Source organism: Catharus ustulatus, chromosome 10 (genome assembly GCF_009819885.2).
Source record: "Catharus ustulatus isolate bCatUst1 chromosome 10, bCatUst1.pri.v2, whole genome shotgun sequence".
Taxonomy (NCBI): Eukaryota; Metazoa; Chordata; class Aves; order Passeriformes; family Turdidae; genus Catharus; species Catharus ustulatus.
Window position 1 is genome coordinate 6720383 of NC_046230.1, and position 13305 is coordinate 6733687.

General features: G+C 44.3%; 1 protein-coding gene across 2 annotated transcripts in view; it reads left to right on the top strand.

Annotated features, from left to right (window-relative positions):
- Positions 1 to 13305, top strand: part of INPP5D (inositol polyphosphate-5-phosphatase D) — a 53620-nt gene that overhangs the window by 11524 nt on the left and 28791 nt on the right. The window contains exon 1 of one of the 2 annotated variants that reach the window (XM_033068302.1): positions 5195 to 5296. The exons of the other annotated variant lie outside the window; for it this stretch is intronic. Coding sequence (XP_032924193.1) covers positions 5210 to 5296 — 87 coding nt within the window. The 5' untranslated portion in view covers positions 5195 to 5209. Of the gene's footprint in view, positions 1 to 5194; positions 5297 to 13305 lie in introns of those variants that run through there. 2 annotated transcript variants of the gene reach the window in all.

Below are 13305 nucleotides of genomic sequence, written 5' to 3' on the forward strand. Positions count from 1 at the left end.
CTCGGAGCAGAAGTAGGAATCACTTGATATTTTTGAGCAAAATGAAAATTTTTAGCTTAAAAAAGGTGCTTTCACATAGAATATTTCATTTTGACTTCAAATTTTTCAGAAGTGGTGCCAGGATGTTGAAGAAAAGTGTTGTTTCAGATGGAAAAATTGGCTCACCCTTTTGAAAAAGTCCAGATAAGCAATTTTGAACTTGACACCTGCCTTCGTTTTGAAAGACAAGTGTCTGCCAAGGAAGGCCAGAACTTCCCTTAGAATGGAAAATAATATCCTCTTCCCTCCAAATTATTATAACTTTTAAATTATGGGGCTTTCAGGCAAAGATAGGAATATCCTTTTCCATATATATATATATATATAACATATTTAACAAGACAAACCAACACCAACAGCACCATTAACACCAAACAATCCCAGCCCCAGCCTCTCTGGGCTGCAGGCGCTTTCCCCTTTGGTGCAGTTCTGGGCACAGCCAGCAGAGGTGCTGGTGGCTCCTGGCCGGGCAGGGCAGCGCTGACTCCCCCGGGGCTGCAGGGGGCGCTGTGGCGCGGGCTCAGCACCGCTCTGCGCGTGGGTGATGGCGGCGAGAGGGAAAAGTGGCTCCCTGTGCACACCCGCAGGGGGGGCCGGGCTGGGGCCCCTCCGGATGGCAAAATGGCTGCAGCAGGAACCTCGCAGCCACGGCTGGAATGGCAGAGCCAGCACACCCGGGGCAGCAAACTGAAGTGTAGTACTAAGCTCCAAGTGGTGGCAGAGGCAGAAGGAGTGGGGGTCCCAGTGGACACTGGGTTTCAGGCTAAACTGTAGCAAAAAACCCAAAGCAGCAGCAGAAAATGGCCGGGGCTGTGCAGTGGCTTTGGGCTCCTGAAGGCAGCTGGGAGAGGCTTCCTTGGAGTGAGGAGTTTTCCCCTGAGGCTGCTGGGTAGATGGTGAGGGGAGGGTCCTTCCCAGTGAGATCAGATGTTAATAAGGTCCCAGTCCCATGGCAGCTCTGACAGCAGAGGCTCACCCACAGTAAGGAGGAAGCAGTAAAGGTCGGAACTCTGTGGTGGCAGCGAATTCTCCCCACAACAACAGCAGCGCTGAGTCCCCTCCAGTCCTGAGAGTGAGAGAGATGCTGAGCTCAGCCTCTCACCCCCCCCAGCCAAAATCTCACAGCATTTCTGCACTTCCAAAGAGAAAGCCCCTGAGCTAACAGACTCCAGCCAGCTGCACCCTTCCCCTTCCTCCATGGCTACATCTTTCATCTTTCTCAAGTATCATTCTTATCATCTCTTAGGCAACAAACAGGAGAAATATTCCCTGAAAGAAAGGGAGAAAACTGGAAAGATCCTAAGCTGACACATCACCTTTTTTTACGTTAATAGGGGGAAAAGGTGTTGAACCAAGACTATGTGTTGCACAGTCCAAGGCATAGCACATGCATAGCACATGCATAGCACATGCTCCAAGCCCTTTAATTTTTTTAGTATCTTTTTTTTTGCTTTGAGCAAAACTGTTTGATTAACACCAGAGTTTTGTGGATTACCTTGTTGTAAGAACGGATCACGAAAAGCAGCCACCTTCTCAGAGACTGTATTACAGTAAGGAAATCATTAGTGTTTTTAAAGTTACAGCCTTTTTCTTTCCTCTTCCCCTCCCTGGGCTGTCCTAGCTGCCCAGCTCTTTGACAGAAGGCAGCAGCGTGTGTGCATCTTCCTCCTTCATGGGGAAACATGGGAAATGTTCATTTTGCAGTCATAGTGCCAGATCATCATTCCTGTGTGCATGAGCACTTCTTGCATTTGTGCTGAAATTCACTATTTAAAAAAATTACTTAGGTTTACACTTATTACCTGTTGCTAATTTCAGTGAAAATTATTGATGCCCTGGCAAGATTGTTTTACAGTAAGTACTCGTATAGTGCTTTTTTTTTTTTTTTTTTCCCCTGGTAATTTTCTTCTAGTCTGACATGGGGCTTTGTGCAACAGGAAACAAATAGTGCTATGTGAGCAGTTAGAAAGCAGGCCAGCAGCTGTGACTCACAGTACCAACTGACACTAAGAGCAGATCACCAGTGTGCTCTGTGGCTCCCAGGAGGCAGGAGAAGCCCTAAACACTGTATAGAGTTTCCTGCTGAAACCCCCAGCGCACTTCTAGAAAACACATTTTTTGGGAGCCATCTTGATTTATACACTGTATATGGACTGACTAAATATGCCAGAAGAAATGAAATTCTCTCTCCTGAGATGGGCAAGACGCACAATGAGAGGGGTGCCTGTCATGTCACTGTGGGCAGGACTGTGCCTGCTCCTGAGCAGGATTCGTTCTGCCTGCTGTTTGTGAGTCCTGCAGGGTGGAGCTGGGGCCGAGGCCCCATCCGGTGTGCAAACCCGCACTGGAGCACAGGCTGCTGTCCTGCTAGCAGCATCTGATAAGAGCTATGAGTTTAGATCAGTTCCTGCATTCCTGGTGTCACTGCTGCTGTCACCAACGTCAGAGACTGTCTGCCTGTGTCTTATGCAGTACCAAGTCCATTGTCAGCCCTTTGCAGAGAGATGCAAAGTTTTAGCTGTTCTCTTTGTTGTTGCACTGTAATTTCAGTGTGTTTTGCTGCTCTGGCCACAAAAAAGTTTTCTGTAACAGGACATTGTGGTTTGCTGTGGACTTTGCTAAGCTATCTGTATCTCATCAAAACCTTTCTACTGGGAAATTGCCCTGGAACTGGTTTCATTGGGTGATAAAGCAGAGTAAAATGCTTCAGTTGAGGTTCAGCCATTCACCAACTTACAGCTTCTGTCACAGCTCTGCCAGGCGTTTGTACCTGCTTAACTGTGATGGTGCAGCCTCATGGGTCCCAGTAAAGACAGGGAGGCACGGGTCTGCCCAAAATGCCACTTGCAGATTGCACAGAGCTGTCTTAAGAAAAGATAGTGAGAATGGAACAGATTTTACCTGATTTATCTGTTACCACAGAAAACTCACTCTGCTCATGGGACTCTGTTGGCACTGCAGGGCTGAGAGATTAATCAGGGTGATCACTTTTCTTGGATAGAAAGGACAAGTGAACAACCAGACAATACTTATAAGCAATGTATTGAAGCATGGTTAGGGCAACACATTTCTAGTATGTCCAAAACCTTAATTTAATTCTATTGAGCTTAATTTTTTTTACAAAAAACTGTAGCTACATGTAGGACTAAAAATATTTTGGAATTAGGGCTTAGCAAAATCCATATATTTCATGTTTCTGCAAACTATCCAAATCTGTTTATATTACAAGGAAAATGTGTTTTCCATACTTGCATCTGAGGTAGGAATGAACTTAATGTGCTACACACGTTTTGGAAAGCTGAAAGAAGCAGCATTTAATAAGAGAACTAGGTATTTCCTGAAACATGCACATTCCTGCTACTGAATCTCTCAGTATACAAAATTCTTCATACAAACAAACCATATCCAGCTTTTGTCTAGTTTGACCCCTTCCAGAATGATTCCAGTTTCCTGAAATATTAGAAAAAAATTCAGAGGATATGGTTTAAATCAAGTTAAAGTGATATTATTTTGTTTTTCAGCATTCAAAAAAACGTAATCAGGTGTTTGGAAGCTCATTCATGCCCTGAAATGAAATTCCTTTTCCTTTTATCTGGATGTGCTATCAGACAAAATCTCACAGATGAGAAAAAACAACTGAAAACTTATGCAACCAACACTATCAACAAGAAAATACTCTTGTTTTGCAGTAATTTGGTGGATATTAGCTTTAATGTCAGTCACATACTGTTCAATCCATTATCCTTTATATATTTGTTGTGGCTTGACACTGGCCTAATGCCAGACACCCACAAAAACTGTTCACTGACCCTCTCCTGCTGCAGTTGGGCAGAGGAGAGGGGGAAAAAAATAATGAAGGGCTCATGAGTTGAGATACAGACTGGGAGAAAACACTCTAGGAGCAAAACAAGTTCAAATTTAAAGGTACAAGCTACATTTATTATTAACAGAGTCAGGGGAGGATAATGAGAAGTAAAATAAGCCTTTAAACACCTTTTTATCCCCTCAGCCCTCCTTTTTCCCATGGACAGTACAAGGAGACAGGGCATTGGGGTTTTGGTCAGTCTGGCACCCAAAATCTTTTTGTTTGCTCAGGGAGAATTTTTCCTCTGTTATGCCATGGGGTCTGTCCCAGGGACAAACAGTCTTTCCAAAACTGTTGCAGTGTGGGTCACTCGTCCATGGGGTGCGGTCCTCAAAGGATACCCTATCTAGTTTGGAAGCAAGGGCCCTCTCTCTCCATTGAGGTTACCAACCTCTCTGATTGGGCCAGCAGCGTGTCCATCTTCAGAGCCAGCAGAGATTGGCTCTCTCAGACATGGTGGAACCTTCTAGCAGTTTCTCACAGAAGTCATTTCCCCCGCTACCAAAAACCAGGCTGTGCCAAATCAACAGAATATTTTCTATTTCCAAAGACTTCTGATGAAGCTTCAATTTCTGGTACTAAGGAAGACACTAGATTATTTCCCTCTTAGCTGTGGGGTAATGAAATGCTGTGTTCTGTTGCTTCTGTGCTTTGAGGGATGATGTGCTACAGAGGAAAGTGCTCATTTACAGGCAAGTCTTGAGTTGTTTTCTCAGAGAAAGAGAAACTTTTGTTGGTGCTGTATGAGGCTCCAGTTAGATCTTATTCAGTCAGTCTGCACTGCACCTGTGAGGAATGGGACCAATACAACCTGCATGGGCTGCAGTATATTGCTGACATAAATGTAAAATATAAAGGTACAATCACCTTTGAATATCAACTGAAAGTATTGGCCTGGTTGCACTCATTTTAGGTAAACAGGATCTGTTTCACCAAAACTCTTCAAATTTACCTTTTGGTGGTTAAAGTAATTACAGCTTTTAAGTGAAATTTAGCATCCTTGAGTTTTCAGATTGCTGCATAAATGCGTGCAAGGCTTGATTTCAAATGACAAAATCGTTTAGGGAAACGAAACAGACTTGAGCAAAGATAGCTCCGACTCAGTTGTTTTAGTCCCTCTGAAAGAGCGAAGTCACAATGCAGCTTTTGGTTGTTCCCAGACCTTTGCCCAGCTGTCTGACTTCTTATGTCTTCAGTTTGTACTTCTGTCAGAGTTTCCAGTCGTGGTTCTGCTCTGAATCTGGTTGAGGTTTGTTCCATCCCTGGGTTCTGAAGCTGTCCCTCTGCAGTATTTTAAAAGCCAACATGCAGCACAGCTGGATTCAGCAAACTCCATGGGCAAAGGAGGATGAAGCTCCCTGTGGGCAGGGGTTCATCTCTGTTAGCAGACTGGTAAGCCTGAGTTAAAATTTCTGAGTAACTCTGCATTAAGTCTTATTCTTCAAAACTTGATGAGGCTGTAGTGACCTGTGCTGTTTAACAGCCTTAGTATCAAATATTCCTTGTCATCAGTCACAGCAGGAGCCACAGGCAGGCACTGGTTGCTCACAGAGGCACTGGGTAGCCTGTTGTCATTGCACATTCCTCTGCATGCAAACCCAGAAAACCTGAGTCCAGTTTTAAGGGCCAAAGTGTAACAAAAAATGTGTAACATCCACTATTTTTATTCCAGAAGTGGGGCTCAGGGGAGATCATAAAAGGAGAGTGCTTGAAGGGTGCTTTCTTTCTGGTTTTAGTGTTGTGGTTAGTTTTGCTAAATGATGGTGCTCCTTCAGGCTGGGTTCTGTATCTGTTCAGTCAGCAGCTATGGCTCAGGGCTTCCAACTGACTAAGGGTTTGCAGTAACTGAATTAAATTAGGGACAGCCCCTTGAAAAAAAGGATAAGTGGTCATCCTCAGTGTCACAAACATAGTAATCAGTTGCTGTAGCTAAAGCCTGAGAAATTCTGCAGACCAAAGACAGGAAATTGTAACTAAGGCGCCTACCCTTACTGTGCATTGCTTAGGGGTTTGAATTACGCAATCCCAGAAAATTATACAGTTCAGTGTGATGCATGCAGCTGCTTCCCCTGCGCCTTCTGCCTGCATTGCTTTGCTTCAGCAGCATATCTTCAATAAGTAATACCTCTTTAATCTTACATTTTTCCTTTCCCAGTGGATAGTTTAGGTAATTTATGCATATTTAGTGCTTAGTGACAGTTGAAACTGGGATTCATTCAGCCAAGAGGACAATAGGGAAAACAGAGAGCTGATTATGGATCCTCTACTGTCTGGTGCACAGATTGGAGAAGATCTCTAGAAACTCAGTATAAGATTGATGTGGGTTGAGGGATCCTGCCCAGCCATACAGACAGACCCATTGTAGACATGTCTTCACCTGTTTCAGGGAAAAGTTCTTTCTCCTAGGACTTCAAACACCACACATGATTGCCTGGGTACGTATTTGTTCCCTTCTACAGAGGGAAAAGCTGAAGGAAGCTTGAACTTCCATGAGAAGCAAGTAACCTGCAATAGTTCTCCCAGCCCAGCTAATGTCAGCCAAGACCACTGACAGAATCACAACTATGACCTCTGCTAAGTGCTTTCAGAAACAATGACTGTGGTGCATTTGCTGCCTTGGATGCCTTGATAGCTCTTGGGGAGCCATGTTTTCAAGCTTATCTTGGTAAGCACTAGAGCTAGATACTTCATGAAGAAATTAAAATGGAAATTTTAATTTGACTTCAAGTGTTGAAACTCTTCAGTGGAAAACCAAAAAGCACAAGGCTTGTGATGAAATCACGAAAGTTCTTAGAAGTAGCATACTCCAAAACTTTTACTTAAATTCCACCTACATACTACAGAAGTGCTAAAAAGATGCATCAGATCCTCATGGATCTGCAGTCCTTGCTCATTCATCATCAACTCATCTGACTTGCACCCTCTAGTTAAATTTAATAACAGTCCTTCATGTTCCATCATGGAACTGTACTGTTCTCTTTTTATTGATGTAAATCTTATTTATTCTAACACAGAGAAATGCTGAAAGGGTTGTCTGCTCAGCAGGTTTTTTGTGATGCTGAATCATTGTGTGCTGTATAGGCAAAATCTTTTTTGAAGGCTGGAGTTTGAATGGTTTATTTAGTGTGAAGAATGTGAAGAACTATCCCAAGTACATGGTCTTGGTGCTTTCTAGAATTGTTTGGTGTTCTTCCTGGCTTCTATCTAACTATATGAGTTGGATATTTGGCAATTAGTGCACTTTTTATGTGAAGCATGGAGTGATGGAATGCGGTCTTTAAGTAGGATCTGAGTACATTGTTTTTATGATCTACATCTTTATCATGTGTGGAGGATGCCAGTTCAAAATACTTCCACAGATCCTTTACCTTCCAGAGCTTCTAATATGTTTTTCTTTAGGATGTAGAATTTTAGCAAGGAACTTGAGATAAAAATCTGGCAGCCAATTATGCTCTACTGAGAACTCCTTTCAATATTCCTTTTCTCCATCAGACTGTCCTAATTTGCAAATGTCCCAATTCTGCCATGGGAGCACTGCCTACCTGTGAGCATGATTAGTCTTTGGGCTGCCAGAACAAAGCCTGGATGGGATCCCAGAGAGGAAAAGTCTTGCATGGCCAGAAGAGATCAACAGTGGTAGATACGAGAGTCAGGATATTTTTTAGCATTAACTGCAACTGGGCTCACATTCCACACGCACAGAACATGTTAAACATTTGAAATGAAGAATGCCTTGTGCTCCTCAAGTCCTTGTGATACCTCACATAGGAAAAAGTGAGATGGTCTTTCCCAGAATTGGAAACCTTTAGCATTCCCATTTTTTGTAATATTTAATAAGAATAGAATTGTGATGCGGTGTGAGTAATTAATATACAGTCTCCTAAGTCAGTATCGTGCTTAAAGAAATGGAGTTTGTGGTGTATGTATTGGCATCCTTCAGTTGCACTGGAGGAACAGGGAATTTTATAGGATTGATAATACAGTAATTTTCTTTTTCTTCCTTTTTTAACTCAGATTTTTTTGGATATCTGATTTTCAGCTGAGATCACAAGCTAGAAGTAATACATACTTAGTTGTTACTAAATTGTAATTCCTTGTTTCCTTCCATGAATCATCTCTTTCAGAAATTCTGAATCCCTCTTTTCCAGAACTCTATGAATTCCATGATTTTCACTTAAAGTCTTAAAAGGTCACTGTAGTAGAAGTGACATATATTAACAAACTTGAAAATCAGGACCAAACCAAATGTGGAATGAGATAAAAAGCCTCTGTCATCTCTCACCTTGGAGGACACAGGGACTGTTTGCCTTCCATTCCCTCCAACATTATTCAAGGAGTGTGACATAACTGCACTTACACTGTGCTATTCTCCCTGAAATTTCAATGATCTTTTTCCCAGTGAGGAAGTGCTGCTCTAGCCACCCACCAGCATCCTCTGCCCATGTTCCCTAGATTCCTCCCCTTACCTCTTCTCTCATGTTTAGTTCCCTGGCCCTCTTGCTGAGCTTTATCCAGCAGCAGAACTCCCTTGACAGTCCATCAGTTCCCACCTCTTATTAAGGTTCATTTCTTTATTGACCCTCCAGGTCACAGGAGCCCATTTTTCCTCAGCCACACACTTGCTTCTCTTCCTCTGTGCTCCTAGGTAGGTCCATTTCTTCCAAGCCCCAGGTGTTGCATTCAAATTAGAATACATTTCTGGGTGGCTTATATTTTGAAAAGTAGCTGTTTCTCCCAGCTGTGATTCCTGTCTACAATCCCATTTTTGTGAAATGATCCTGAAACTTCTTAGCACAAGATTTGATCTAAAAATAAAGCAGGTTTGCTGACAAAACGAAACTGAAACACAGCCAAGTTGCTAAAAAAATTCTTTAAAAAATATTTACCAGGAATTTCTTAGCTCTTAGGTTCGCTTCTTTAGTGAAATACAGAAAGCTTGTTTACATGGGAGCCAAATGTCAATTTAAAAATTCCACCTAGACTTCCTAGCTAACAGACAGTCTTGAAGACAGCTTTTTTTCCAAACCTCAAAACACAATTTATTTTTTTTCAAATCTAAAAGAAGAGAAGACTTCCTACCAGCCTTTCTCACCACAGTAGAATTGACCTGATTTACCGCTTCCATTTAAGCTGGTGGGTACTTGCAAGAATGTAGTAACTTTGAAAACTTATTGCCTGTTACTGAAATGCTGATGTATGTGTTTAAATACCCATTTTTAAGGTACTCTAGTTAGAAAAGATTGGCCTCAAGCAATATAACCAGATGATCAGTTTCCTAGTTCCTCCTTGTGCCTTGGCTCAGGAAAGGAAAACACTTCCTCTTCCTTCTGAGGGCCCCAGACTTCCTGTGCCATCTATTTATACAATTGTTGTAATGAGCTCCAAGTTAACCAGTTCTTCTCCTAGTTTAGCATAGGCTTTACATCTTTTTACTTCATGTCTTTATACTCCATTTGCAACTTCTCTTAAAGTTGTGCTCAGAGCTGCTCCTTACTAAACCCATGTTTGGAGTGTCTTTGGCAAGGAGTTCTCTTGGCCAGATGGCATTACTTGAATACACTAGATATAAAGGAAGACCAGGTTATCACAGCCATACAAAAACCTGTTGAGAATAGGTGGTTGAAATTGGAAAGGGGTCACAAGATGTAACCAAAGTCTAGTGATTAAAGGCATTATTTATGCCTGTCGTCATAAAATGAGCAGCCTAAAAGCGAGTTCAAGCAAGAAAACAAGAGCAAGTTGTAGCTAGTTGTGCTCAGCCATTGTACTGTGAGCATACAGAAGACTAGAGGAAGTGGAAAACTGGAAGGACATTCAGAATCATGGACAGGCTCTGGGGGACAGGAGACACCAAGACATCCTGTGGGAAAGAGTTCACAGCCAAAAGGGCTGGAGTCAGAAATGGAAAGTCTGAAAATTGTGGTTTGGGATGCAGTTGAAATGGCACGGCTGGTGGTGAACAGCATGGTCATGTTCAGCTTTACCCATACTCTTCAAGGGTTCTGGATCTGGATAAAGGAAGCTGGGAGATTTGCAGAGGGCTTCCCATAGTCACAGAGTTCAAAGTGGCAGGAGGCTTTGCAGGTATCTGAGCCCGGCATTGCCCTGGTTTTGGGCTAAGGCAGGATCAGGCACTCCCTAGCTGGCATGGGGAGTGCCTGGGTGCATGGCACAGCTGTCCCTTGGGGCCTTGCAGCACCTCTGGTTGCCATCTTCTTTAGAAGATAATTTACAGCATGTAGGACTGCTGCTGAGACATCCAGGCTGTCCCTTTGCCAGACAATACAAGTCCCTTTCTTCTGAGCTTTCTCTGTGAAACCCATTTTCCAAGTCTTCAGTCTTCCTTGTAAATATTGCTTGGGACTTTCTATGGTACTTTATATGTTCCATAAGAACTGGTGCCCCAAGCTGGCCACAGCAGTCCAGCTAAAGCCTTATGGAACTAAGCACTGCAGAAGAATTTCTTCTTGCATCTTGTACGACACTCTCATTAATAGATCTTGGAGACACTTCTGGTTTGGATGTAGCTTCCTACTGTAAAACTGCTGCTCAGTCTCTGATTCACTGTTCACCAGATTCCTGTGTACAGCTCTGCTGTTTTGTGGGCTGTCCCCTAAATTGTGTATGTTCACTAGGGGTTTCCTTTCCATATGTTGTGGCTGCCATCAGCACAAAGCCAAAGTACCAGTGGTGATGATGGAAGAATCCCCACAGAAGGAGTGCTGGCCCTCTGCACTTCTCTGGTGTCCCATCAGCCCTGTGAGCACATTTCTGAGGATGGTGTGTGTTTCCATGGAGATGACACTTGCCATCAAGTTTATAATGACTTGAAACAATTCACTGTGCAATTAAAACAAGATCTAGCGTGTGATAATGCTGAGGAAACAGTTACTTACTAAATGCAAGCAGGGGGGCGGGAAGTGGATTTCATTGTTGGCCCTGGTGGGGTGGCTCCAGCTTGCTCTGTGCTGCCCCGTCCTGCTCTAGTTTGTTCACGTTGCCCTGTTCTGCCTCTGCTTCCTGTCTCAAAATCCAGTATAGTGTGTAAAGTTTAGGCTGCATTTTGCCTTGCTTCCGTCATCCAGTGCAGTTGCTTGGAGGATGTTTATTAATAGTTTACCATCAATCCAATTTTTGGTAATATGCTCCACAACCATCTACAACCTGACTCAACACCAGTACTTCATTATCCACCACCACTTTTCCTTTCCCATCTATAAACCTTTGCCACAAGTTCAAGTGGGGAAAAAAGCAAGTGTCCCAGATTGGGGCTGCTTTCCTCGCTTGCTGGCAGAGACCAACCCTCAGGGGGGTCATCTGATCTGACAACCTCACAGCAACATTACTGAACCAGACTTTCCACATTCAATTGATGCTGCTCAGGCATCATCTCTGCAGTCCCAGGCAGTGCTGGCTGGAAACACAGCACAGCTTTGGCCATGGCCATATTGCTCTGTGGCTGAGAGCAAAATGATGAGCTGTTGTATTTGGAGCTCATGCAGCACAGGCAGTATCTGAGCACCTTGTCAAACAACATGACTGTTGTCATGCAGGCTTTGTTGTCATCCCCTCCCCAAGGGGAGAAGCAAGTGCAATAAAATCTTGCTTTTACTGTTCTCTCTCCCATTTCAAACAATGTACAGTGTTTGCTGTGCCTCTGTGCAGAGGGAGGCAGCGCAAAGCAGGATGCCCTGCTCTCTTGTGGGGAGTGGGGATGTTTGGGGAGTGTTTGAACTGAGAGGAGTTCGTTTGATAGTGCAGGCAAAAGGCAGAGAGAGATGCTGGCCACGGCTGTGTGTTGGAGGGGTGCAGCCCTTCCCACATGCTTCCTCTGTTGAAGTTTATTATTGCAAATAATAACAATTATAATACCAAAGAAACTGAATGAGAAGAATCCAGTCATTTTGCTGACTTTCATGATAGCTAGGCTGATATGTAGCAAGGTGGTGCCACTGCCTTTTGTGGTTTTGGGAAGGATGCTCAAGCTCCCCCACCATGAGTGTGTACTGAACAGGTTTGAAGCTGCCCATGTTCATGGCCATGGCTGGTTGGAGCACCCAACCCTGCTGGTTCCCCATTTTCTCATTTCAGCTCTCACTACCTCTGTGCAGCTCCTTGGACCACATGTTCAGTTCTTTGCTGAATTCTGTCTTAAAATATGAAATGCTGTCCTTTATTTTACTGTGTGCCATGTGGAGTTGGTCCTTTTTCTCCTGACTGGACTTGGGGAACATGGGTTGTCAGAGGAGTTGAAACTGCTGGGGTGGAGGCTGCTGGATTCAGATGCATGCAAAGCCCAGCTCCTTGACGTGGCACAAATTCCAGTTACCCTTGAGGGAGGAGAAGGTGGGCTTCTTTGAGAAAGGTGGCTGGGCTCAATGGGCCAAGTTAACAGAGTAGAAGGAGTGTGTAACAGCAGGGCTGTTGACCATGCTGGGGCATTTGAGCTGGAGCTCAGGCTTCAGACTGTGCAGTGAGTTAGAGGAAGGAGGCCTGTTGCAAAATGCTCCTGCTTACCACAGAGGCCAGGACAGTTTCAGAGACTGAACTATCCTTGGCAGCAAAAAGTGCCAAGTCAGCCTTTCCTACCACTTCTATCAAGACTGTGTTTGGCCTTAAAAGAACTGTTCATGGCAGTCAGTCTGCCTTCCTGCAAGCACCCTGGGAGAGCAGGAGCTGAGGCGCAGAACAAGGCTTAGAAGGCAGTGTTTGGGCACTGAGGGTGGCAGGGTGCTGTGCAGGGACAGGATAGGAGCTTTCAGCCACAATCAGGGGAGATCTGGGGAAGTAGGCAGGTGGTGAAGTAGCAAAGGAAAGTGAAGGAGGAGTTTGGAAAGAGGAGGAGCGGAGTAGGCTGCAGTAATTCAAGAGGTGTGAGAGCAAAGCTTTCCTCCTACAGGGATGCACATGGCAAACCCTGACCTGTTTGTCCTTGGTGTTTTTTAGGATCTCTGTATGCTCTGATGGGCTGATGCCTTTTCCCAGGTGCCCTTAGGGGTAGCTTAGGGCAAAGGAAGCCATCCCAAGCCTTGTGCCTCATGAGTTCCAGCCCATCTGTGGGGGCTGCAGGTGGGCGAAGGCAGCCCAGGCAGGGTAGTCCAGAGGGTATCTGGAAGTGTGGGTAGCACTGCCATGGGCAGGGCATGGAGGCTGAGCGTGCTGCCATCCTGTCACCAGAGCTGCTAACAGTGCCCTCTGGGCTGCTGAGGGGGGTGTGCTGGTCAATGAGTAATCACAAAAAGGGGCATTTCAGAGCAGAAGAAGGTACTGCATGGAAGATGAACAGAGAAGCATGGAAGACTGGCTGAACTATTTCAAGTCTGTTCCAGTACAGCACTGTGACTTCAGGTTCCTTTCATACAATGGATTATAGCTGTTTTTTCCTTGATGGTTTTCCCTGA